Source organism: Equus caballus, chromosome 7, assembly GCF_041296265.1.
Source record: "Equus caballus isolate H_3958 breed thoroughbred chromosome 7, TB-T2T, whole genome shotgun sequence".
NCBI classification, from domain to species: Eukaryota; Metazoa; Chordata; class Mammalia; order Perissodactyla; family Equidae; genus Equus; species Equus caballus.
In genome coordinates, this window is record NC_091690.1 from 12,449,241 (window position 1) to 12,476,877 (window position 27,637).

Sequence of the window (27,637 nt, forward strand, 5' to 3'; positions counted from 1 at the left end):
AGAACTATTTCTACAAAACGCGAAGTAGAAATTTAATCAATGTGAATATCCAAAGCAGATAATTCAGACTGAAAATATGCTTCTAACTGAATTTAGCTATCAACGATGCTCAGATTAACCATATAAATGCCAAGTTTCCAGGACTTTAATTGATTTGTATGTTTTTCATCTATATAGTTAAAACTTTAAAAATTCTGAATATAAGGGAACTATTGTTATTGAAAATTACCACACTCTGAAAGTTGACAGACCAATGTCTGTGACGAGTCTTCAAATTCTCCCATACAATGGCTCCATCTCTTCATTACATAAACATACCTAAGTCTTCACTATCCTAAAATTAAGAGGCAAAGTAAAACTTTCCTGAGCCTTGCTTCCTGTTCAAGGTATTATTTTCTCTATTTCCTTTCCTAGCCTGAGAACCACAGGGCAGAGATCATAGTTTTTATGGTACTAGCATAGTGACTGGGATAAAATAGGCACTCAAATATAAATTAATGAGGTAATATCTTAAACTATTATCTATTCTCTGACTTTACTTCCTCACCACCGACTATGTGAAACTAAATGCTTTTATCTGTTTTTCTTCTGAAACTTTCTCAGAGTTTCTCCAGTGAGGCAGGGTGGGGTGGTTGAGAGTGCTGGCTCTAGGACAAGACTGCCTACCTTTGAATCTTGATTCCACCATTCCCTTGCTCTGGAAACTTGGGCAAAGTTACCTAATATCTCTATAGCTTAATGACTTCCTTTGCAGAATGGGGACTGTTGGGTGGATTCGATGATTTAATATATGTAAGCGCTTAGCACAGTGCACAGGAAACAACAAGCTCAAATGCTAGGTGGTGTCATTATTATTTGTATTATTATTATTATTTAACTTGGTCTATAATATAGTTCTAATATGGCTGAAAATATTAATGACCTTTAAAATCTATATTAGGAGTAGATGAGTATATATCTTTAATCTTAAATTTCCAGTTGAAGTCTTATGAAATTAAAATGAAGATGGCAGAACTTTAGCAATTTTAAATCAGCCAGAAATTAAAATTCTTTGTTCTTTCACAGCTTGCCCAGAGACAAATTCAGGAAATACTTACTTGAGCAAAAAAAAAATTCAGCAGAAGATGGAAAAAATAGCCTCAGCCAAGATGAAAGTGAAACTCAAAAAATTGTCCATCACAGGCTCCCTCACATAACTCACAAGGTTATAACAGTACTCAAATTAGATAAGTTATGTGATCATGCTTCATAACCATAAGTGGTTATTATTAGTTTCTTTTGTAAGTAGAACATCATTAACAATTTATGAGACCATGTTAATGAAGTTGGGTGTCTAATAGGCATCTCATGTTTAACACATTTGAAGCCTAAATCAATTCCTTCACCCGTCCTCAACCTATTCCTCCTCATCTTAGTAAATGACAATATCCTTTATCCAGTTATTCCAGTCCCAATCTGAGAGTCACATTTGACTCTTTTTTTTTGTTATTTCCCTCACTTGCCACAACCATTCATCAACACATCTTATTGGCTCAAGGTTAAAATTTTGAACACTTCTTGCCACTTCCATTACTACCACGCTAGTCTGAGCCTCCATAATCTCTCATCTAACGTACTATAACATTCAAACTAGCCTCCTTGTTTCTAGTCTTATCAACTTTAGTCTACGTTTCTCCACAGCAGCTAGAGTGATTCTTTTAAAGGTTAAATTAGATCATATTACTCTCCTACTCAAAATTCTCCAGTGGCTTTCCCACCACTGGAAGTTGGATTTTATATTAATTCCTTGCATACTATATAAGTCTCCACTGAATCTAAGCACATCCCCATGCACTCCTCCAGTTTCATGTCCTAGCACACTTCCTCTACCTCAGACCCAGTGATCTTGCTGTTCTTTGAACACATCAAACATAACTCCGCCCTCAGAGCCTTTTGTGCTTACAGCATCCTCTGCCTATAACATTCTTCATCTAGATATTTGAATGGCAATCCCCTTTTTTCATTCAGATCTCTGCTCTAATTCCCCTTCCTCAGAGGCCTTCCCTAAGCCCCTATCTAGAACTAGCATAAGTCTCTATCTCCCTACATTACTCCATTTTTCCTTATAGCACTTTTTACTACCTAATATATTCTAGTGGGAAAGAAAAATAAATACAAGCTTCTTAAGCATAGAGATTTTTGAAGATTTTTTACCACTGTATCCCCAGCACCTAGAAAGTGTTTGGCACATGCTCGATATGTGTTTGCTTAATAAATGAATGAATGATTTTATGGTTTTGAAGTGTGAAAGAATTAAGCATTACATTTAACACAGATGTCTCTTCTGACAAAATAGAGATTTTACTACAATTTTTTTTATTTTTTGAATCATACTTGTCTTTTGTGTCAAGAGATACAGTTCATAAATGCCTCAAATTATCTTCCTATTATCCAAATATCTAATCTTAAAGCCTTTTTTTAGAATCTAGGACTACACAATTAAATAAAATGTGGAACATCTGCTTAATATTGCAAAGAAAGAATTTAAAGGTCAAAAAATAGTTGCTGTTATTAAAAAAAAAAAAAGCTGGCAACATTGTGCTTAAAATTTCCTTTCTTCTTGGTTATCATTGTAAAGTAACATTGGAATGAAGAATGTTTATATGAGCAAGCATTTGTAGGCAAGCGGGAAACCAAGTCATGCTTCTTAATGCTAATATACCAGCAACAAAGCAGTAAGATGCCTAGAGTTATGACATACCAAACTAATACTATAGCAAAAGCTAGACTTTCAGGAAGGGTAAACCTGCCTACATACTCCAAACAGCAACCACAACCGCCACACTTTTATTTGCACTTTGCTTTGCCCTACTTTGCTCTCTCTCTCTCTCCTCTCTCTCTCTCTCTCTCCCTCTCTCTCTCTCTCTCTCAAATTGGCCCTAGAGAAACAGACTTGTGATGATAGCAGTGGGAATACAATCAAGGTCAATGCCTGTGGCCAGGCCTGCTGAAAACTTGCCACGATAGCTAATTGTCCAAGTGTACACATTTAGCCTTTCTTTGCCAAGATTATATATTCTGTCCTTTTGGCATGGTCCTGAAGGAGGCTTGCATGTTTTATGTTATAAATCAAAACTGGATGTGTTGTGGCACTTTAAAATCTCAGTCACCAGAGCACATTCCAGTTTGAGTCATTGCATCCAACTTTGCAAAAACTCTATTTTAAATAGTTTCAACTGGAAAAGTTTATTATTTGAACTCTAAAAAATGAGCAAATTGATTCACAAAGGCAGAGACATTTGAATGGTGGGTGAGTGATCTTTATTTGGTTTGTACATTCTGCTTCCAATCTGGGAGTTTTTCCACAAAAAAAATCCTGGCTGAAATGCAGTCAGAATTTATATGTACTTTTATAATGGGCTCCAACAAAAAGTTTCAGCCTTTTTTCAAATTTTCACTTGCAGAGCTATTAAACTCATGGCTCAAAAATTCACTCAATTTTCCATAGCTCCTGAAACAATTTCAATGCGATGATCTCTTCTGGCACATCTTTCCAGGAGATTGCTAGGCTTAATCTGAACTTCTTTCCAGACCACAGACGCTGTGATGGTCTATTTCCAGAATCTGGCAGCAAGGCAGGCACCATTAGGAGCCTTTGAAATGTAGACCTTTTAAGTAGGGAAATGGCAGAGGGAATGGCAGAAGCATCATGGAGTGGGTGAGGGAAGGCAGAGAAAGGAAATTTCCACTTCACGAAGCCTTTTTTAAAGAAATGGTGCTTGGGGATAGTGCTGCCCCCGAAAGACTCACGACTCAAACTCCACAACAGATTCGGTAATCACACAACAAATTCTACTCTGAATTAGCTCCAAGGCAATCATTTCAGAATCCCCATGGTGGCGTTTGCCTGTATCTGGGGATTTTGCATCTCACTGTTTTTCATCACTCTCAATACCCCAATGAAAACGTTGTCATAAAAAGGGAGGTAGAACTGAGTCAGCTCTAACATACAATTCAACTCTCCCCTCCTGCAAAGACTCCGGTCTCTGAGGATGCCAAGGCTCCTGCCCGCCGCCAGCAGGGCGGCGCCGAGCAGGCGAAGAGGGGGCGGAGGGGAGGGGCGGAGAGGAGGGCCTCCGGAGCCTCCTATTGGCTGCCTCGGGCGCCTTGCCCCGCCCCGCCCCACCCCCCTGGTTTCCGTCGCGAAGGACGCGGCGTCGGTTGGTTGTCAAGATGGCGGCGGCGGTGAGGTCGGTGCTGCCACCTCTGCGATTGCTAGGCAAGGTCGCCGCCGCAGCTGCCGTCGCCACCACAGCCACCAGCGTCGCTGCGCGGGAACGAGAGCTGCCGAGGCCAACCGTTCCGCGCCCGTGACGCGGGGCCTAGAGACGAGTGTTGGGAGGGGCCGAGGAGGAGGAGGAAGCCGGAGCTGCCATGAGGGAGGCGCTAGGGGCGAGCGGGGAGGCGGCGCTGAGGTGAAGGATGCTGGCCGGGAGGCCCGGAGTCCAGAGCGCGGTGGCGGGACTGGGCACTGAATCCTCGGACACTCGCGACAGAGCCCCCCTCAGCCCTCGGTTGAGCGGCGGGCGTCACCGACCTGGCGCTTACTTGTATCCTTCCCAGCCGTGGCTGCCGGGGTAGCAGTGTTGGAAGCGGGGCCCATCCTTTCCCCGTTAGATTCCCGTTTACCGCTGACGCAGGGTGACAGCAAGGAGCCAGTCATCTTAGTGCGGATATTTGCTTTAGCAACTGTCGTCGCTCCCCTTAGTCCTGAAATTATACCATTTTATCCTATTCTGTGACCGCTTTCCCTGCCACCTAGTTATCCCACCCTCATTCAACTTGGGTGTAAAATTTTTGCGAATTTTAAAATACATCAACCGTGTATTTTATGGGGATTGTGTTCTTGCCTTGTAGAATTATGCCATTATGTTCTTTGCTTCATATTACCACCTCCTGATTAACCATGCTGCTTGGAGAGAAGAATTCCACCAAGAAGTAAAATGTTTTGCTATCCTGAGAGTCCATTTTTAACAGTTAACCTAACACACCCCTAATTCGTTTACTCGAGCTGCCAATGCCTAGCACACTTGGGTAATTTGTTTTGTTTTTCATCCTCTGCCCAGTCTGTTGTCAGAGAGACTGCAGAGAGAAAATGAGAAGCAAAGGACCTGGACGCTTCTCGCTGGCTTGTCTCTGACCTTTCCCTAGGAAGTGGTCGAGCCCACCTTTGATGTTGCCATTGGTTGCATTGCAGAAAATCGAAAGTTTTGTTTTCAAAATATGTAAACCATGTTTATTCCTTCAGAGAATGTTACGATAGTTAGAATTTAACCCTTGGACTCTCAAACAAGTTGGTTGGTAGTGATGGTGCTGTATAATCATCTTCTTCGTTCTTGTCGGAGAATGAAGTGTCTTCTCTCTCCCCGTTAACCCCCACTTTCTTATCTTCAGTGTCTCCCACTTCTTCCAGGATGTTGCAATTTTAACAGCATTCAACAAACAGTTTTAATTTAGTGCCTGCTCTTTGGCAGACTCTGTTCTAGATGCTAGGGGTACAACCCTAGTGAGGAAGACAGGTATGTACAGAGCTTCGCTAAGGTAAAGGTCTCTCCTCTGACATGCTTTCCTCAAGCTTCCATCATTTCTGTCTTTTTTTCTTTAGCCAAGTTCTCAAAATAGTAGCCTGCAGAAGCAGCTTCTAGTTCTTCTCATCTATTCATTATTAACCCCATTCACTTTGCCTTTTGCCCTTGCTACTCTTTAAAACAGTCCTCTCAAAGATATATTCTGAAATAAACAGTATTGTTTTCTGTATGGATTTGATTCTGTCCCCTTGACATTGTATTTTCTTGGACACTCAACTCCTGCTACATGGACCCTGATTTATCTCTCAATCAGAAAATAGGGACGCATTGTAAGTGGCTCATTGATAAAGTGTATCTTTCCATCATTTTCACTAGTGAAATGGTCATAGACCTACCTAATTTTTTTTAATTTACGTGGTATGAACGTTGATACAAACATCAAAGAAAATATTTGTAAATACAATCCAGCAGTACTTCGAATAAACAAAACCAAATAGACTTAATTCCAGAATTGGGATGATGATGTCCTATAAAAAAATACATTACTAAAAATATACTTAAATACTAAATATATGGTTAAAATTAAGAAAGTTGTAAATGATCATTTCAATATATGCCCAAGAGGCTTTGATAAAATCCAACAACTTTTGCCAGTGTGTGTATATATATAATATATATATCTCTACATATGTTTTTTGCTAGTTTACATATATGTTTGCTACTATATATAAATATATATAGTCTATAGATCTATATTTAAATTGGGATAAAGGAATTTTTTAACATAAAGACTATGACACTAAATCAGGAAAATCATTATTTACTAGTTGGAGAAACACGTAAGCACCTTTTCTAAGTTTTATTTTGGATCTTCTTAGTGTCTGTAATGTTTCTCGTTGGCTATCTGATACAAAGTAGGTGCTCACATTTATTGAATGAATGACTAAATGAAAAAAAAAAGAACTATAGTCTTAAAATAAGCGAATGGCTTGGTAAAATTCCTACATGTAACTTCCAATATGAACTCAGTACTCAGAAGCCATCCAGCTTCCTGTTGAAGATGTTTTCTCACTTGAGTCAGATTTTCCTGACACTATATAAAGGGCAAAACCTTATAAAGTTCATCTAATTAAAATTAGCTCAAGTTCTATCATTTCAATCTCTTATAGGCATTCAAATAGAAATAGAATAAAGTTTGTTTAAAAAAAAGTGAAAGGTCTTTCATGTCACCTCACTAGGCAACATGAAAGACCTTTTTTTTATGAATATGAAAAAATTTTTCATTTTTCTCATAAATATCTCCAGTATTTTTCCCTCTCATTGTATCCTAGCTCCCACCTTGCCTCTTTCTTCCCTACCCAGTTTATACCCTATTCTTCATTATCTACACGTATTTTCTCACTAACATCCTTGGTTCTTTCCACTCATATCCTTCTGCCTCAATCACCCAGTGACAACTACAGTCCTATTTCTCTGCTCCTTCACTCGAATAATAAAAATGCTGTCAGAAATCAAAAAACAATAGACTGGCGCCACTACAGATTGATGGTTTCCAGCTTCACCTGAACAAGAGCAAGGTTCTCTCTTGTTCCTCTTAATGCCTATGGCAGATCTTTATCACTTTCCCTCACTCTCAGTAGACAGTCTTACCACTTCTTAAGACAATGGATGCCATGAACTCCCTCAGGTCCCTCCCAACAAACAACACACACCCACATGTTCCCATCACCACCTCAATCCCCTGCCCTGTCTTTTTTTCCCAGGCTCACTCTTAGCATATCACCTTTACTGTAGAAGGTGAATCCATTCACTTGTGCCCTTATTTCCATCACATCTCTTCTCCTCTGTAACCCTGGATTATAAATTATTCCATCTCTCTCTTATAATTTACTTTCACCTTCTCTAATGGCCTTCTTTCCTCACAGCCTATAAACATACTCAGGTCTTGGCTATATTTAAAATCAACTAACAGTCAAACCTTTAGAGCATAAGAACCCTTTGAACTATCTTCTGATATCTCCTGTCTCCTTATTTTGACTTCTAAAAAGAGTAGTCTAAATTCACTGTCTGTACTTTGAGTCACACTTTATACTACACTCCAAAATAAACTTGAGCTGATCAAAAGGTAAATATAAAATAAAATTGTAAAAGAAAACTGACAGAAAATAGAATTTCACATTTTTCCTGTTTAAAGTTATAGAAACTTTACCATTTGAAAAGAAGAAATGTCAAACGAAAAATATTTCAAAGATAACTCATTTAACTTAAAACTTTAGTGTAAGGAGAAGTTGTATAAATAAATAAAACTCGAACTATCTGGGGAAAATACTTGCAGTAACTATGATAGAGGATTAGTAGCTACACTATTCTATCTCCATTAATTTTACTGAAATTAATTTTTTAAAAACTCAAGTTCTTGGGGCGGTTAAGTTCAGTGCACTCCACTTCAGCAGCCCAGGTTTGGTTCCCAGGCACAGACCTACACCACACATCTGTGGTGATGCTGTGGTGGTGACCCACATACAAAATAGAGGAAGACTGGCATAGATGTTCACTCAGAGCAAATCTTCCTCAGCAAAAAAAATCAAATTCCCAATACACAAATGACCAGTGACTGAACTAACAATTCACCAAAGAAGAAAATAAAAATTAGTAATCAAACATGGAAAGCATTCTATTTTGCTAATACACACATAATAAAACATGATTTTCCACTTGGTCTTTAAAAAAAAAAAAGTACTACCCTATGCTCATGAGGTTTTGAAACATATATTTCTAATTATATGTAAATTTATAAAACCCTTTTATAAACCAATTTGTCTATAAGGCACAAAAAGCTATAAAAATATGTATGCCTTTGTCCTAGTATATCTACCAAGAATTGTTTCCAAGGAAATCATTCAGCTAGCTTTTATTAAGCCATTGATATATTCTAAGCACCATGCCAGGCATTGGAGTTATAGAAATGTAGGGAAGACACACGTAATGTCCTCATGAAGGTGTCAAGTCATCCCATGGGAGTTAGAAAAAGCTTCATAGGGGAGGAATTGCTTTGAGGTATCCCTGAAAAGATGAGGAGAGTTAGCTAAGCTTGTGCCGAGAGATAATGGCATGATACATCATGGCTTGTTTTGTTAATAAGTATCTTTGTGTGGCTGGGCATAGGATTCATGCAGGGCAATGTTGAAAAATGAAGCTGAAAAAACAGACCGGATAGTAGAATGCTTTATATTCCAAGAAATTTGGAATTTATCATGAAGGTGATAGGGAGCTTTTGGAGAACAACAAAGAATGAAAAACCAAATCAGACTTGCGCCTAGCTGGCTTAGTGGAGGTTCAAAAGGAGGATGGCAAGTTTAGGAGTAAGGCGATGAGTTAGAAGACTACTGAGATAGTCCAGGCAAGGCATTTAGAGCGCCTGAGCCTGGGCTGTGGAAGAGAGTACAGAGAAGAATAAAAAGATTCAGGACAGCTCTAATAAATTTGTCATTAATATACATTGTATGATTCATGGTTATTTGTGATAGTACCATATTTAAAATCACCTAAATGAGCTGCAATTAAAGACTAAATTGGAAGAGGGAGAGATGAGAATGAGTTGGGGTAGATTAGGCTATGCTTTTAAATTATAATTATTATGTCTTACTTACCCAATCCTACAACCCATAGTATTCTTGGGTTTTTTTTTTTATATTAAGTATATAAACATTACCTTCCTTTGAACACGTATTTGACAGTGATTCTTATGGAAATATCTTACCTTTCCAAGATAGCTTGTATAGAAAACAAAAATTTAACACGTCATCTAATAGTTTTTAAACTTGAATACCAAATTTGAAAAGATGCAAAGGCAGCAGCATTTCTTTATAACTCAGCAGGCAAAAATTATATTTTTATAGGGAGAGAGAGAGTCATTTGATTTAATTTGAGAATATATAGTTGTCAGAACATTAAGAACATTACATTTGTGATTTTCTTTATGTTCTTGTGATATCTCAAGCATGTTAAACAGAGAACAGAATTGTCTCCCCCTCCATCATAGTCCTGCATACTTCTCACCTGAGCCAAAGCAACTTCTCGCTGTCCTCCCCATGCAATGTTGCTCTCATGTACCCTGAAAGGAAGTTACACTTTACTCTACTGTCGTGTTGTGACTTTTAGTAGCTAGCCGTCTTATAGACATCAGACTCCTCCTAATACTCTATTAGAGAAGAACAAGATAAATCTTTAACTGTTTCCAAGCTAACGAAGAACCAGATTTCCTTCCTTTTTTGTTTCATTTTTATAAATTCTTCAAAAGGAACTTTAAGTAAAATATCACGTGTGCAAGTGTGTGTGGGTATATGTTTATCTTGAGGTCGTGCAAAATTTTATAATAAAACAAAGGTAAAATTAGTTATGGCCAATGGTATAAGGATGGTTAAATAGAAACATAATTGAAAACAAGTGAGTTCCCATTAGGAAAGTTTCGAATGACAAAAAAATTCAAATAAATATGAGTGTTTTGAAGTATATATAATATTGATGTTGAAGCACTATAGGATCCTGAAATTAACACATTTTGAGTTAACAATTATGTACAGCATAATTTATTATTGAATGTATTTATTGTGTTCTGTTTTACCATTAATAATTTATGGCATATAAAAAACCTTGGTTAAATAGACCTCTCAAAGAGAATTTTGAACCTCTGTTATTTGGGGAAAAAGATTTAAACAGGCTATTTATTCTAAAAAGACGAGTTGCATGCCCTGCAATATCTAACTTCAATACCTCATATGCATCTACATCTAATGATGAGGTACTGAATAATGACAAAATGATAAGTGAATGACCATTTTTTAAAATTTGAAATCATTAAAAACAAAAGTACTGTGATAAATTTGGTAAAGGTATTCAATAATGACAGTTGAACCACACCTAAATAAATTGGGACATCAATTAACCACATCAATACAACTTTTTTAAAGTTTCATTTTATATAATAAATTTCAAATGAATGGATGATTAGGATAACTAAAATATTTTCTTCTCTGGCAAACTTCTGAGTAAACGTTACTGTGTATGGTTTCCCTACTGTTTTTGTTTTTGTAACACAGGTAAATCAATAAGCAAGTAGACTGTCTTCCCAAACTCTCCGGTTATATTGCTATTTGATTTTTTAATATTTGGATGTGACTTTCGTACTATAGATTAAAGGATCTACTGAAACATTTAATTAATCTTTCTATTAGCGAAATACCACCTTTCTTCATTTTCCTATATACATGCCTAAGACAGTAACTTGTTAATAAGTACTCAAATATGTGTTTAATGAATCAAAACATATGCAGTCTTCTTATCCGAGTTCATGAAATCTAAAAGTAATTTATTTTTTTTCCAGGGAAAGTGAGGAATATCTTCAGTTCTAATACCAAGTCAGAAATTTTTTACATAAAATATCTGCCAGTCATATACTAACACTAGTGTGTACACATATTAATTGTTCCACAAAAATTCATTACATCATTAGTATGAAGCTATAATTATATTTATCAGATAGCACTGACACTCATCCACTAAAGATGTAAACCATTCTCCTTAACTTAATGCCATCATTAGAGATATGAAAAGCCATTTAGAGAAAAATTTAGAAGAAGAGCGCCAAATATTACTGGAGCAACAAAAAATATGTCGAAATCGAGCACGTAGATATTTTGTGGAGTCAAATCGGAGAAAAAAGTAAGTAATTGTATTTTATTCAGAAGTGTAGAAATTCAAATTCATTATAAATTAATAGTTTCTCTACTTTGTAGCATTTTATAAACTGAAGTCATGACAGTGCTTTTTCTATAAAATGACCAAGATTTGTGTGGCTTTGTAAATTTTATTATTGTTTTCCTGCCTAAATTACAAATATAGTGGTGTATTGTCTGGTCTACTAACTGTGACCATAGCAGTCTTTTCTTGTTGTAGAACTTTTTATTACAGTATCATATACACTTCTTAAAATGACTGTTAAATGTATTATCTTCTTTGTTTTTTATATTATTTCATGGTAAATTAAAAGATTACCAATTAGCATTTAGTCTCTAATAAAATATAATTCAATTTTAATTTATTATTCACTTCTATATAATTTTTCTATATATGCTACCCTCATTTATCCAATCAGAAAAATGGGGGGAAATATGAATAATGGTGGAAATGTGATAAAAAGAATTTTATAAATGACTACCATAAGAAAAGGAGCTTTCTAGTATAAACTGGAAACTAGAGTAAAAATGCATGTCATTTAATCACTGCTTAACATTTTTCAAAATTTGTTTGAATTATTAGGTTTTTGTTTTTTAGACAGAGTGGTTATGCCGTTTTTTAATGTTTTTACCACCTTGTCCATATTTCCACAACATATGAATAGCAGAAAGTCCCCAGAGTTTATTAACTGCATCATTTGGCATATGTTGCAAATCCCATTTGGGGAATACAAAATTGTTTGCCTGTAATTTTTTCCTAGTATTATATTTCTCTTTAGATTAACTCTTTCATTGTCTGGTGTAGTTGAGATGATTTAATAAAGCTTGTTTTTGTTTTTGTTTGTATTCATATATTTCAATTTTTCTCCTACATTTCAGCCCCTGAAGCCTGTAAAAGGCAGATGATAGGTGTTCAATAAAGATGAATAATCATATGTAAGAAGGGTCATGGGCTTTGGAGTCAGAGATCTAGGCTTAACTCCTAGCTCCATGAGTTGGAGCAAGTTATTTAATCTCTTTGAGCCTCAGTTTCTCATTTATGATTGGAATCAATAGTGTCTATTTCAAGGGATTGTTATGTGGAGCAAAAAAAGTGCTTTTTCCTACAAGTAGAGATAGTCTCCTTTCAGTATTTGTCAGTTATACTTTGCCATTGTTTGTGCTGTCTCCCCACTAGTACTCAAAAGATGTTCATAGCACAAAGTGCTCTTTGTTTATTTACATTAATTGCCTAAAATTGCTCATTTTTAATTTTCTTGTTATTTACTACTTTCTCATTTTTTTATTTCCCAATATTTTTCTTGTATGTTTTTATCACATTCTCAAGTTTTCCTTTCTCCCACTCAGTGTCTATATAATGGAGTCTTTGTTTCCCTCCAAGGCCTGCTCCGTTCATCAATAGGTACTGCTTCAAGAGATACTGGTTACCTTTAGGCCTAACGCACAACTGGCATCCTGAGACTTCCTTATCCTGCTCTTAGGAGTTGGAGCCACAGTTTCTTGCCTACCATAACATCCCTTTTTTCATTTCATTTTATTCCATTAGTTTGCTGGAGCACATCCTCAAGTAACTTTCTAGATGCTGCTTTGTAGACCAAGTAATTTTAAGTAACACACACACATAAAGGAAATTAAGTTATTTCCTCCATTGTTTTTAATTTTCAATTTTAGAACTATCTTTTGGTAAATAAATATTCACTCAACAAGCCTAGCTGTTGAGTACCAGTGATTAAACTTTATACCAGGAGAAAACATTATTCTGCCTAATCTATTCTGCCATTAAACTTTAGAAATGACAATAATCAGATTTAATGTGACTTTGTGAAGAGAAAAAATTGAAATAAACTTTAAGAAGAACTCAAAAGGAGCCTTCAGATAGTTTTAAAAGACCATAATGTAAGCGTACAGGCTTAAAAGTTCAGAAGATCAAACAAATTTCTTATGTAATTAACTGACAGAATAAGAAAGAAAAGGACAGAATAGGGAAAATTGCCCAAATAAAGAGAAGAGGAAACACTACCAAGTAATAGATGAGGGACAAGCACTTTGGAAGAGTCACTAAAATTTATAATAAAAACGATTCCTTAAATATCCTAAAGGCAAAAAAATTACCTAGAGAATCATGAAATGAATTACTTGGTGAATGTGAAGTTTGAGGTAGCGGCATTATCTATTTGCGAGAATGATGGAGTTTTGATTTCACCATGAAGCAAGAAAAATGTACCCTTAGCATAGATAAGAAGGAATTATACTTTAAGCAATGTTATATTTATCAAACATCCATATATGGATGTATAGTATAAGCTAAAAAATATAAATAGATTCAAATAAGTTTAGATATCAGTAGATTTAAATATCCATGGCTATATTATTTATAATATATTCATCACATATTAAAGGAATTTAGGATATTTGGAAGGTATCTTTGACCATTTAAAATATTGTCATAGAGGACAGCCATTTATTCACTCAGTTGACATTTACTGGGTTTCGTATACTGGTGGATAAAAAATAAAGTGCATGATTCCTGCATTCAAGTTACTAATAGTGAAGTAATAAAGGATGGCAATGCTCTGCAATAAATACTATGATAGAGTTGCCTATGAGGTGCTATGAAAGCACATCTCATATACTACAGAGCGAGGAAGAATTCCTGGAAGAGTAAAGTCTTTTTAGATAAGCAGGAGTTAGCCAGGGGACATGAGGGTTTAAGGTGTTTTATGCAAAGAGAAAAAATGTGAAAAAGCTTGATGTTATGAAATATAAGACGAGTTTTATGTGATTTAAGCACAGGAAAATGTGGAAGAGTGTCAGGAGAAAAAGCTATAGAGTTGGTGGGAGACATTTCATAAAATGACTTTTGTGCCAATCTAAAGAAATTAAACCCTATCCTTAGGACTCTGCGATGCTGTTGAAAGAGTAAAATCAGAGAAATGTCATGATCAGATTTACATTTTAGCTTATTATAGCAAAGCGGGTAGAGGATGAATGGAAAGCACAGGCTGGAGGCAAAGAGAACACATAGAAAGCTGTTATACTGACCTAAGAAAGAGAATGAATTTGGAGGTAGAGTTGGGCTTGAGTAGGTAGGGTTAATAGAAGTCAAAGTCAATTAATGGTGATACATAAAGAGCATTGTCAGAAATGAAATATTTATAGATTATGAAAAATTTGACATTTTTAATATCTTTCTAAATTACAATACACATTACTGTAATCTTTTATACAGATTTTGATAAATGTGGTTTGATCTTTTCTTCATGCTCTAGAATCATTATTATGAGCATCAAATATTCTACTCTATTGCTATATTACCCTTGATCTATTATGCTTTATTTGGTATACAAGAGTAGCCTTTAACAGGTAAGCTTGGTGAATTCTTCTATTAAAGATTTTCTCCCTCACTTTAGTTGTAATTTCTCTTTTTTAAATTAAACTCTTTATTTTGATATCAGTATAGATTCACATGCAGTTGTAAAAAATAATACAGAGAGATCCCATGATACCCTTTAGTCTGTTTCCCCCCGTGGTAACATCTTGCAAAACTATAGTTCAATCTCACAAACAGGATAATGACATTTATACAGTCAAGACACAGAACATTTCCCACACCACAAAGATTCCTCACATTGCTCTTCTGTATCCACACCCACTTCCCTCCTACACCCGCCCCCTGGAAATCACTAATCTGTTCTCATTTCTACAATTTTTTTTATTTCTAGAGTGTTATAAAAATGGGATTATTCTGTATGTAACCTTTCAGGATTGGCTTTTTTCACTCAACACATTTCTGTGGGATTTGTCCCAGTTGTCGTATGCATCAGTTCATTCCTTTTTATTGCTGAGTAGTATTCCATGTTACGAGTCCATCAAAGTTTGTTTAACCCTTCACTCATTGATGGACATCTGTGTAATTTCCAGTTTGGGGTTACTATGAATAAAGCTGCTATAAATATTTGTGTGTAGGTTTTTGTGTGAATATAAGTTTTTATTTCTCTAAGATAAATGACCTGGAGTACAATTGCTGGGACATATGGTAATTGCGTGTTTAGTGTTTTAAGAAACTGCCAAATTGTTTCTCAGAGTGACTGTACCCACAGCAGTGTAAGAGTAATCCAGTTTTCTACTTCCTCACTAGCACTGGTGTTGTCACTTTTTATTTTTTCTCGTTTTTCTATTTTAGCCATTCTTAATAGATGTGTAGTAATATCTCATTGTGGTTTTAATTTTCATTTCCCTAATGGCTAATGATGCAGAATCTCTTTTCTTGTGCTTATTTGCCACCTGCCCATCCTCTTTAATGAAATTTCTCTCAATGTCTTTTATCTATTTTCTAATTAGATTATCTGCTTTTTTACTGTTGAGTTTGGAGAGCTCTCTGTATATTCTAGGTACTAGTCCTTTGTCAGATAGGTGGTTTACAAATATTTTCTCCTACACTGGAGCTTATCTTTTCGCCTTTTTAATTGGGTCTTTCCCAGAGCAAAAGGTTTTTGTTTTTTTGAAGCCCGGTTTATCAGTTCTTCTTTTTATGGGTTGTGTTTTGGTGTCAAGTTTAAGAACTCTTTGCTTAGCCCTATATCCTGAAGATTATAGTTTTACAGCTAAGCCCGTGATCCATTTTAAGTTAATTTTTGTGTAAGCTGTGAGACTTAGCTCAAGATTCTTTTCTTTTTCTTTTTTTTTTTTTTTGCCTCTGGTTGTCCAATTAGCCCAGCATCCTTTGTTAGAAAACTTATCTTTTCTCCATGAATTGTTTTTGCACTCTTGTCAAAAATCACTTGAGCATATTTATGTGGGTATATTTCTGGGTTCTCTGTTCTATTAAGCTATATATCTGTCCTCCGCCAATACTATACAATTTTGATTACTGTAGCTATATGTGTCTTCAAATCGTGTAGACTGGTTCCTCTCACTTTATTATTCTTTTTCAAAATTGTTTTAGGTATTCTAATTCCTTTTCCTTTACATATAAAATCTAGAATAATCTTGTCTATATCTGCAAGACACTGCCTTGTTACTGATACATGGAGATGGAAGTCTAGGTTTACCACTTAACCTCTGTTAACACCACGTTGGGGGAGGGCTCCTTATTCCTGCTGGGCAGTAGTGGGAGTTCCAGCTCCTCACGTGGTTTCTATTGACACCAAGGTGAGAGTGGTCTCATTACTGCTGGATGGTGGTGAAAGTCTTGCCTCTCCACAACCTCCTCAGACACCGTCCAACTGGGGAGAGATAGGGGCACCTGCTTACTGCTGAGTGGGTGGAAGTCCAGACTCCCCACATTGTCTCTACTAATACTGGGGTGTGGGAGGGCCTCATTACCATCAGGTGGGGATGAAAGCCCGACATTCTACTCAGTTTCTCTGACACCATCCCGGCAGCAGTGTTGGGGGCACCTTGTTAAAGCCTGGCAAGAATGGAAATGAAACCTAGGCTCCCCTCTCAGCCTTTGCCGGCAGGACCATGGCTTTTTTCTGTGGCATTTGGATGGAGTAGTAGGATTATTGTCTTAAAGTTTTCTCTTTTCATAGGTTGCCCTTCCTCATCCTGGGGCTAGAGAAAGCAAGCTTTAGTTGGGACTTTTTTTTTTTTGTCTGAGCCTATTCACATTGCCTGTTTCTCCCACTCCAAGTCTGGAATATATGAAGCCGAAAGAAAACCCAGGGAACTTACCACATGTTTTTCCTCAGGTCCCAATGTCCCTAGCCAGTCTGCCTCCTCCTCTCCACCTTTCAGACTCTTCTTGTTTATTTTTAAGTATATATAATGTCCAGGATTTTTATTTGTACTTAGTGGGAGAAATAGCAAAAAGTATGTTTACCTGTCTCTTCCCAGAAGCTAAATTTCTTTCTTTTTGATGTTAGTATTTCTCTTTCTGGAAGACCTTTCCCTTTTCTTCCTTTGTATTTCTAGTACATTATGACCTAAGTAAAGAGAGGATTTTGTTGGAACTCAATCTAAGATAACAATATATGTGAATAAGTACCTAAGAGACTCTTATGATTAGAGTTTATGAGCTTTAATTAATTGATATTGACGTTTATTTTGGCTGACACCTCATCCTTTAGAGAAATGAGCTACTATTATATTTTCTCTTTGTAGTATGTACATTCCTAATTCTATGTGATAAATAAGAATATAGATCTTTGTTGTTTGGGTGTTTTCCTCTCCAATAGTGTGATAAGGATCATTTTAGACTTTTCATTTGTTTTCTTTTCCAGTCAAGTGACAGACAGTAAGTTAGAAATATGATTTTCAATAGAGATTTATGGGATTTCAAATAATTTTAAGTCTTGGCAAGTATAGGATTAATAACCCGGGACACATAAATTTCTTGCCAAGCAGTGAAAACTGACAGTATATTCTTGAGTTTAGTTTTATTTCTTATAGGCTGTTGGCATTACTGTTTGTTAAAAATGTTATGCTTTATTTTTAAAAACTATTTTTCCCCAGTTGCATTTTTTTAATTAGAGTGATATTTTATCTTTTTTAAAGTTCCTTTAATTTCTAATTGTCTCAAAATATAGTTGTCTTAAACTCAAATATGATCATATCTCTAGAAAGTTGTAACTACCTAAATCTGAAATATGGTTCCATCCAGAAAAAAGAATGCATCACAAAAGGCCAGCTCTCTGTTTTTGCCTGTGTCTCCTGTGACCTCAGATATTCTTAATACTACTTCTTGGGTTCTATTGTTAAAGAAAGTTGTTGCCGTGATGGTTATTTGTTCATTTCTTAAGAGTATTTTCAACAGAAGAAAATGATACTCCATAGTTGTGGGTTCCTGGGAAACCAGAACAAACAGTTTGGCATACAGCCATCATTTGATGAGGTGACTCGCTTTGAGCCAAAATAGTCTACATGTTTCATGAGGCAGAATTGCACATGTTAAACAGACCCTTCAAAAGTTGCTAAGTTACATTATTCACGGTACCCAAAATATGGAAACAATCTAAATGTTTGTTGACAGATGAATGGATAAAGAAAATGTGAGATAGATCTATATATACACATGTATATATATACCTAACATAGAATATTATTCAGCCTTAACAAAGAAGGAAATCCTGCCATTTGTGACAACATGGATGAACCTGGAGGATGTTACACTAAGTGAGATAAGTCAGACACAGAAAGACAAATATCGCATGATCTCACTTATGTGTGGAATCTAAAAAAAAGCTGAACTCATAGTAACAGAGTAGAATGGTGGTTTCCAGAGGCTGGGGACAGGGGTGAGAGAAAAGGAGAGAGATTGATCAAAGAGCACAAACTTTCAGTTATAGGTTGAATAAGTTCTGGAAAACTAACATGCAGCATGGTGATTATAGTTAATAATAATGTGTTATATACTGGAACTTTACTAAGAGAGTAGAGCCCAAGAGTTCTTAACATACACACACACACACACACACACACAAAAAGGTTAACTGTGGGAGGTGATAGATATGTTAATTAGTTTGATTGTGGTAATTATAACACACTGTATACATATATCAAAATATGCTTTGCACCTTAAATATAAGCAATTTTTATTTATCATAAATAAGTTTTTTTAAGTTGCTAAGGCAGACCATGTTTCTTTTGTGAAAAAGGCTAATTCCAGGGTTAATGGGAAGAAGCAACATACTCTTCCAACTCTAAATTCTACAATGGCAGAGAAGGTATCTTTCTTGTTTTTGTCGCCAAATCCTTTATTCCCACAGCACTTACCGTAGTGCCTGGCACATAATAGCATAAAAGGAAATCAGTAACTAGTCATTAAATGAATAAAGAAAGAACTATATTAATTATTGTTACAATTGCTTATTAAAACTTTTTATTATTGGGCCTACTATTGTGTTTAGAACTGGAAACTTCTGCTTTTTGGTCACATTGTATCCCTAGTTTAATTCAATTCAGTCTGGCATAGGCTTTATTCCCTATGATCCTGGAAAGTAGTGTGTGAAATTATTACTATCTCCATATATTTTAGCCCAGAGGACAGAGCCACCATGGAAAATATCACCTCTTAGCTTTGGAAATCCATCATTCCTCATTTCCAAACTTTGCTTAACTAGTGGTATTTCCTCAGTTTCTTAAATGCTAATTTTTTTTTTTCTCTTTTCCCAACTCAAGGCCTTTGCGTGCTGTTTCTTCTGCCTAGTGTAGTTTTCCCCCATTCTTTTTGTGACTGGCCTCCTTAGTCTGAAAATTTTAGCTTAGATGTCATGTCTCCAGAGAAATATTCCCTGTTTACTTTATTTAAATTGAGTTCCCTTGGTTCCCTATGTTGAACTAGAGTTTCTTCATATCACTTATGACAATTAGTAATTCTTTGTTTACTTGGTTTTGTTAGCTTACCTCACTAGATTATAAATAACTGCATAGATCATATCTATTTTACTTACTATTATAGCACCAGCAGATAAATTAAGTCAAAATAATAGATAACTGCTTTTTAAAGTGCTGTGATCTATTTGAAGTTGACATATGGTCATCAAGCATTCATTCAACAATGTTTATTAAGCATCTACCAGGTGCAAGGCTTTGTGTTAGGCCTAGGAATTCCAGAAATTAAATTTTTAGCTCCTGCACTCAATGAACTTAGAGTCTGATGGGGAAGACAAACAGTTAAAATGCAATTAATTCTTTCAACAATTCTCCGAAGTACCTGCTGTATTCCAAGCTCTGTGTGCTATGTGCTGACACAGACACTGTCCTTCTTATGATACTTAGTGTCTAATAAACAATACTGAAGAGTAAATACATCATTATGATTTACTGAGATAAATACTACGATAATGTTAAGCTTAATGTTCCACGGAAGACAAACTTTTGTGGTGTGTGGTTATTGGGGATAGAAGTGCTTTGAAGAGAAGAGAAAAATTACAAAAAGGCTGTTACGTAGGGTAATAGAATAATATAGTGGTTCAAAACAAGGCAGAATCAGAAGCCTAGTTTAAACTCCCAGTTCTTCTACTTAGTGATTATGTGACCGTGAAAAAATTACTTAACCTTTGTAAGACTCAGTTTTATCTGTCAAATATTCAACTCAGAGAACTGTTGTGAGATAAGACAAGGTAATGAATATAAAATACTTGTCATATGCAGTGCTTGGCCATAGTTAGCACTTGTAATAAGTGATTGCTATCATTACTCCATTTTCACAGGTCACCTTATGTGTAGTGACTAACTTTCCTTTGCTGGTAGCCTTCCCCCAAACTTTCTTTCTCAATCAATCCCTAGAATCCTGATTGTATCCTCTGCCCAAATACAAAAGTCAATTATATAAACACTTACCCACACGTATAGTGCCTTTGGGAAGAAAGTAAACATGGAAAATGTTTACCCCCTCCTAAAGGAAATTAAGATTTAAAGCAATTGAAGACATGTGATTGTATTAGAAACTGTTCCTAGAACCTCAAATTGAGATAAATGTGTACGCAAGTAATTTTTTAGGAGTGTAAAAAATTCTCTGCTTACAGCTTCTATTTTCTCTATCATAAAGAACATAAGAGGGAGGGAGAAGGTGATAGTGGAAAGCATGAAGAGACTAGTAGATATTTAATAGATACAACGGATGAGATATATGGAGCCATTATTGCTCTTCACTGTTGCATCTAACCATTGCTCTCCCTTTTCTTTAAAATCCCCCAGCTCTTTTGAACATCATCCCATTAAACTATACTGCTCACCGTTATCTCTTATTGCAGTCATCTATGGGATCCTTTATGGCATTCCTTGAAAGTTTTAGCACCTGTCTCTTTTTGTCTCCCTGCTGCTATTCCAGTGACCGTTCTTTGTAATCTGCATAGACTATCCATCTCTGGTGGCCTGTCATTTTCTTGAACTTCACCCATTCAGTGGCACCTCACTTCAGCTATTACCAATTACTCCTCCACCTCCAAAATCTCAGTTTCAGGAATCTCAATTTCTGATCTATACTTCCTGTCTTTCCATGTCACTTCCTCTAATACTTTGAATTCAGCAATTCTAAGACTGCACCTCAGTCCATTTATCTTATCACCCTTTCTCTGTTCATTCCATCCCTTATCTGCTCACTTTTGCTCAAATGGATTTTCTTACTCCCTGGTCTGTCATTATCATTCCTTTGCATTTACCCTCAAATCCCTTGTAGTCAACCTCCACCCTCATAGTAAACACTCTTCTCATTTCTGTCATCAGAATCAGTTTTGCCTGTTTTTGCATTTTGTTTCAGGCTTCTTTCACTTAATGTTGAGATTCATCCATATCATTACATGTATCAGTAGTTCATTCTTTTTTCTTGCTGAGTGGTATTCTGTTGTAAAAATATGCTATAATTTGTTTATGCATTCTTCTATTGATGGGCATTAGGTTGTTCTAATTTGGGACTATTAATAAAGCTGCTGGCAGAAAGATAATTTAAGCTGAAATAGTAAAACATGAAAGAATCAATAAGTAAGAAATCTTTTTGTGGATATATGTTTCATTTCTCCCGAGTAAACACCTAAAAGTAGAATTGCTGGGTCTTAAGCTATGTGTAGGTTTATTCATATGTGAAGCTGTCAAACAGTTTTCCATAAAGGCTAATCATTTTACACACCCATCAGCAATGTGCTTGAATCCCAGTGGCTTCATTACCTTCCCACTCAAGCTTTTTAGTTTTAGTCATATAGTAGGTATAAAATGGTTTTATTTTGTGCTTCCCTGATTAGCCATCCCTGTATGTTTTTTGTGAAGTCTCTTTTCAAATATTTTGTCCATTCTTTCATTGAGTTGTTTGTCTTCTTCTTGTTAAGTTGTAAGATTGTTTATATATTTTGAATACAATTCTTTTGTCAGAGATATATGTCACAAGTATTTTCTTTCAATCTGTGGCTTGCCCTTTCGTTTACTTAATGAAATCTTTCAAAAGAAGTTTTAAGTTTTGATGAAGTACAGTTTCTCAATTTTTTTTCTATAGACAGTTCTTTTTGTGTCCTAAGACGTTTTGTCTACCCCTAGGTTATAAATATAGTCTTCTTATTTTCTTCCAGAAAGTTTACAATTTTAGCTTTTAGGTTTAGGTTTATCATCAGTCTCAAATTATTTGTGTATGGTGTGATGTAAGGGTTGAGGTTCATGTTTTCCATAAGTTTATCTACTTGCTCCAGCACCATTTGTTGAATAAAACAATCCGTTTCTCCATTTAGTGGCCTTGGCACCTCTTTCAAAAGTCAGTGGACCGTATATGTTAGTGTCTACTTGCATGCTCTATATTCTGTTCCATTGGTCTATTTATCCCTATACCAATCCTACACTGCCTTGGTTATTGTAGCATTATAGCAGGAATTCTCAAAAGCCACACTGTTGACACTTTGGAAGAGATCATTCTTTGTTGTGGGGGGCTGCCTATGAACTGTAGGAGTTTTAGCAGCATCCCTGGCCTCTATTCACTAGATACCAGTAACACACCCCTGTCGTGACAATTAAAAATGTCTCCAGACTTTGCCAAAGATCCACTGAGGGGGAAGGAGCAAAATTGCCCCCAGTTGAGAACCACTGTTTTATAGTGAAGTAAGGTAGTGTGAGTCCTCCAATTTTGTTTTAATTCAAGATTGTTTTGCCTACTCTATTTATTTTTGTTTTTCTGTATAAATAAACCTGCCTGGTTTTGCATGGAATTGTGACGAATATAAAGGTCAACTTAGGGGGAATTGATATCTTAACAATACTGAGTGTTGCAATACGTGAAAGCCATGAATATAGCATATCATTTCCTCCTCATGATTTTTTTTGTTTGTTTAATTTCTCTGAAAAGAAATGTCAGCATTTTCTGATTTTCAGTCTAGAGGTCTTGCGTGTCTTTTGTTAAATGACTCCTAAGTATTTCATATTTTGTGATGCTATTGTAAATGAATGTGTTTCAATTTCATTTTCCATTGTTTGCTGCTTATATGTAGAAATACAATTGATTTTTCTATACCAATCTTGTATTCTGAGAACTTGTTAAATTCATTCCTTAGTTCTAGGAGTTATTTTATAAATTCCTTAAAATTTTCTATTTGTATAATTAAGTCATCTGTAAATAAAGGGAATGTAATGTCTACGTTTCCAATTTATATGCCTTTTATTTTTGTGTTGGCTTTATTGAACTTTCTAGGACCTCCAATGCAATGGGGAATATAAGTAATAGGAGTGAGCATCTTTGCCTTCTACGCTTTTGGGAGGAAATATTCACCATTCATCATTATGCTACTAGCCTAGGGATTTTTGGTAGATGGCCTTCATCACATTGAGGAAGTTTCCTTTCATTCCTAGTCTGTGGAGAGTTCTTATCATGAATGTGCCTTGAATATTGTCAAATACTTCTTATTCATTTGTTTTGGCAATCATATAACTTTTTCCCTTTGTCAATATTGTGAATTGTACTGATTAATTTTGAAATGTTAAGGCAACCATGCATTACAGAGAGAACTCTGTAGGACTTTATAAATTTTACTAACATTTTCATAAACAACTTTAGTCTATGTGATCTCTATTTTTTTGTTCACTATTTCATTGGTTTCTTTTTTTATTTTTGTTAGTTCCTTTCTTCTTACTTTAGGATAAGTTTGCTTATCTTCTAGCTTCTTAAGGTGGAAACTGAAATCATTGATTTTAAACCTATCTCCTTTTCTAATATAGGCATTTAAAGTTATAAATTTCCTTCTGAACAATCTTATAACAAAATTAAACAAATCTGATATCCTGTATTTTCATTTTCATTTAGTCTAAAATGTTTTCTCGCTTTGCTTTTGATTTCTTCTTTGACCCATGGCTTATTTAGAAACATGTTGTTATTGTGGTTTTCAATTTCCAATTATTTGGAGCTTTTCCAGATATCATAATTGATTTCTAATTTGAACCTATTTTGGTCAGAGAACATGCTCTGTAAAATTTAAATCTTATGAAATTAATTGACATTTATTTTATGGCTCAACGTAAGATTTCTTATGGTGTACTTGAAAAGAATGTGCAATACAACCGTTGGGTATAAATAGTTGTTGCTCTATAAATATCAACAAGGTCAAAGTAGTTGACCATGTTGTTCAAATCTGTATTCTTACTGATATCTTTTATCTGGTTGTTTTGTCAAATATTAAGAAAGGGATGTTACAATATGCAACTATGATTGTGGATTTGCCAGTTTCTCCCTTTAGTTCTGCATTTGCTTCATGTATCTTGAAGGTCTGTTATTAGATATATTTATGATTTTTATGTCTTCCTGCTGAAGTGACCCTTTTATCATTACAAAACATTGTTTACATCTTTGGTATTACTCCTTGTCTTAAAGCCTACTTTGTCTGATATTAATTTAGTCAAATAAATTTCTTCTGCTTTTCCATCCTTTTGCTTTTGACCTATCTGGATTTGCACTGATCCTCTTGGGTCCTGCTTTATATCCAATCTAGCAAGTGCTAAATCAGAAACTGTGAACTGTGAAGGGTCTGAGATTTTAACCTATTTGCAAACCAGTGATTTAGCTTACCACAATTTCATATGTATTTGTAGCAGGCTGAAAAAAACGCAAAATTCCCTCATTCAAAGACAAAGACTGTATATTACTCATGGAAGAAGCAGCAGCCAAAGAAGTATCTTGTGTCAGTTCCCCAACCTCCAGTCCCCAAAGGGCAATACAGTGAGGGCCAGACAGTACCTGTACATGCAGTGGGGTTCATTATACACTAGGAACCACAAAATTTGAAAACTCTGATCTTATACGTGGCTGCTGCCTATCCTCACCACCAGAGAGAGAGAGAGAGAGAGAGAGGCCTTATCTTTACTCTGGAATGTAAGCAAGTATTATCTGGGGAAGCGAAGGAGACACCTCTGTCTTTACTACCCCAGACTGTCTTCATGAAGGGAGACCTCTGTAAGGTTTGCTATCCTGGAGTGTTTCCTTATACAAACACTTTTAATTTGGTTGTAAATGCCTTTACTCAGAGGACCTGAACTGTGCAGAAACATGAAATATTCAAAGAGAATGTCTCCCCCAAAATAAGACTTTGCCTTTTAAAGAGCGCTCAGTCCATTTACATTTAATAACTATTGAAATGGTTTGATTTAGTTCTATCATTTAACTATTTTCTATTAATTCTGTATTTTTTTCTGCTTTTTGTGTTTTCCTCCTTTCCTGCCATTCTTTGAGTTGGTCCACAAAAAATTCAATTTTACTTTTTTTAGTGGCTCCCCTATGATTACAACATTCATACCTAACTATTTAGAGCTACTATTAGACCATTTCACATCAAAATGTAAAGATCTTTCAATACTGTAAGTCGATTTACCTCACCAACACTGCTGGCATTATTTGTGCTATTGTTGTCATTTCTTTTACATCTATACATGTTATAAGCCTCACAAAACTATGTGGTAATTTTTGCGTTAATCCTCAGTTGTCTTTTTAACAGTAAGAGAAAAGAGAATAACATATTCTTTTCCATTTTCCCACATACTTATTGTTTCTAGTGTTCTTCATTCCTTTGTGTAGATCCAAGTTTCCATCTGGTATAGTTTCCCTTTTAGCTTGAAGAATTCCTTTGGCATTTCTTGTAGTACAGGACCTCTGGCAACAAACACTCTCAGCTTTTGTTTATCTAAAGATAACTTTATTTTACTTTCATTTTTGAAATATAGTTGCATTGAATATAGAGTTCTGAGCTAGCAGCTATTTTCTTTTAGCACTTTAAAAACACCACTCTATTGTCTTCCAATCTCCATGTTTCTCCTGAGAAGCTGGCTGTCATTCATATTGTTGTTCCCTTATATGTAATGTCCTTTTTCTATGACTACTTTCAAGATTTTATCTTTATCTTTGGTTTTCAGCAGTTTAACTAAAATCTGCCTAGGTCCGTGTTCTTGATATTTATCTTAGTAGGAGTTCACTGAGCTTTCATCTGTAATGTAATATTTTTTCACCAAATTTAGAAAATTTTAAGCCATAGTTATTCAAATGTTTTCTGCCTCATTCTTTTTCTTTCTTTTCTATTTTTGGGACTCTGATTACACACATGTTGTACACATACACGTGATAATGACCACTTATCATTTAGTGACCCATAGATCACTAAAGCTGTTATTCATTATTTTCTGTCTTTTTCACTCTGTTCTTCAAATTAGATAATTTCTATTAATCTGTCCTCATGTTTACTCTCTTCTTATATCTCCAATCTGCTGTTAAGCCTACTAGTAAAATTTTTATTTCAGATACTATAGAACCATTTGGTTCTTCTTTTAAAATAACTTTCATTTCTCTCCTATGTTTTCCTTTAAGTGCTCAAGCTGTAAAAGGTCCTCACACATTCAGTATTTTGAATTTACTAATATAAAACCAATGTAAATATCAATTACATTTTCTCTCTCTTACAATAGTAATAATGGATAATGGTTAACAAATTTTTATTTATTATTCCTTGCTTCCTAGAATCTTTTCAGGATCTCTTATCTTTACAGTACCAATGAGTTGGTGATTAATTCATTTTGCCTGTTTTGAGATATTAAAGAACAAATAACTTATTTTTTTGTTTTTGTGTCTGCTATGCCACATAAGTGTTCACTGTCTTATTTGACAACTCAGATATGAGATATCACTGAACAACATCACGTACTTGAACTAGAGGAAAGTTTACATAACCATTATTTAATAAATTCTCTTAAGCATGTAGGCAGCCATGGATTTCTCAAGCCAACTGTCAGATTTATCTAGAGTTAGCTCCATATCAGCCAGATTAAGGAACAGACCATCAAAGCATTTTCCCAGGAAAAAAACAAATCTATAAGGATCACTGAAACATCACTAAAGTAAATCAGTAATACGTATCAACTAAGGTTTCCTCCTTACCTAGCTAGATAAATGTAAATTGTTCTCATTACCAGTGAAATAGACAGTGCCTTAGAAGAAAAATACAAAAAATACCTTGAACAGACATTTCTGTTAAAAAATCTTTATATGTATATAGTAAGTGTAAATTGTTTTGTACAATTGCATGCTGCACTATCAGCCATGAGACATAGAGGTGACAGTTGCCTAAACTGGCAGTTGCAATGCACTGATACTCTGAAACTGAATAATTTATGGCACAGTGCTATTTACTGAGAACACTTCATTTTATTATCAAAAACTAATTTCCAATATGCCCTTAAATTTTCTTAGAAAAGCATATATAATAAATGGATTTAATAAATCCTTTATAATTAACATAAAGAAGTAAACAATTTTTATTAATAAAGGTTTATCCCCAGCCCACTAAATAAATGATTAAAAACTTATTAAAGTTATTATTCTGGTCACTTACTGCTGTATAACAAAACACCCTAAAACTGAGTGGCTTAAAACAATTTTTACAG

At 35.3% G+C, this 27,637-nt stretch overlaps 1 protein-coding gene across 6 annotated transcripts in view; it reads left to right on the forward strand.

Annotated features, from left to right (window-relative positions):
- Positions 1-4,171: 4,171 nt before the first annotated feature.
- The window catches only part of CEP126 (centrosomal protein 126), a 71,005-nt gene continuing 47,539 nt past the window's right edge, over positions 4,172-27,637 (forward strand). For all 6 annotated transcript variants that reach the window (XR_011440426.1, XR_002809029.2, XR_011440425.1 and 3 more), the window contains exons 1-2: positions 4,172-4,589; positions 11,169-11,288. Coding sequence is in view for 2 of the 6 variants with exons in the window: in XM_014741343.3 (XP_014596829.2) it covers positions 4,462-4,589; positions 11,169-11,288 (248 nt within the window). In the remaining 4 variants the exon portion in view is untranslated. The remainder of the gene's footprint in view (positions 4,590-11,168; positions 11,289-27,637) is intronic.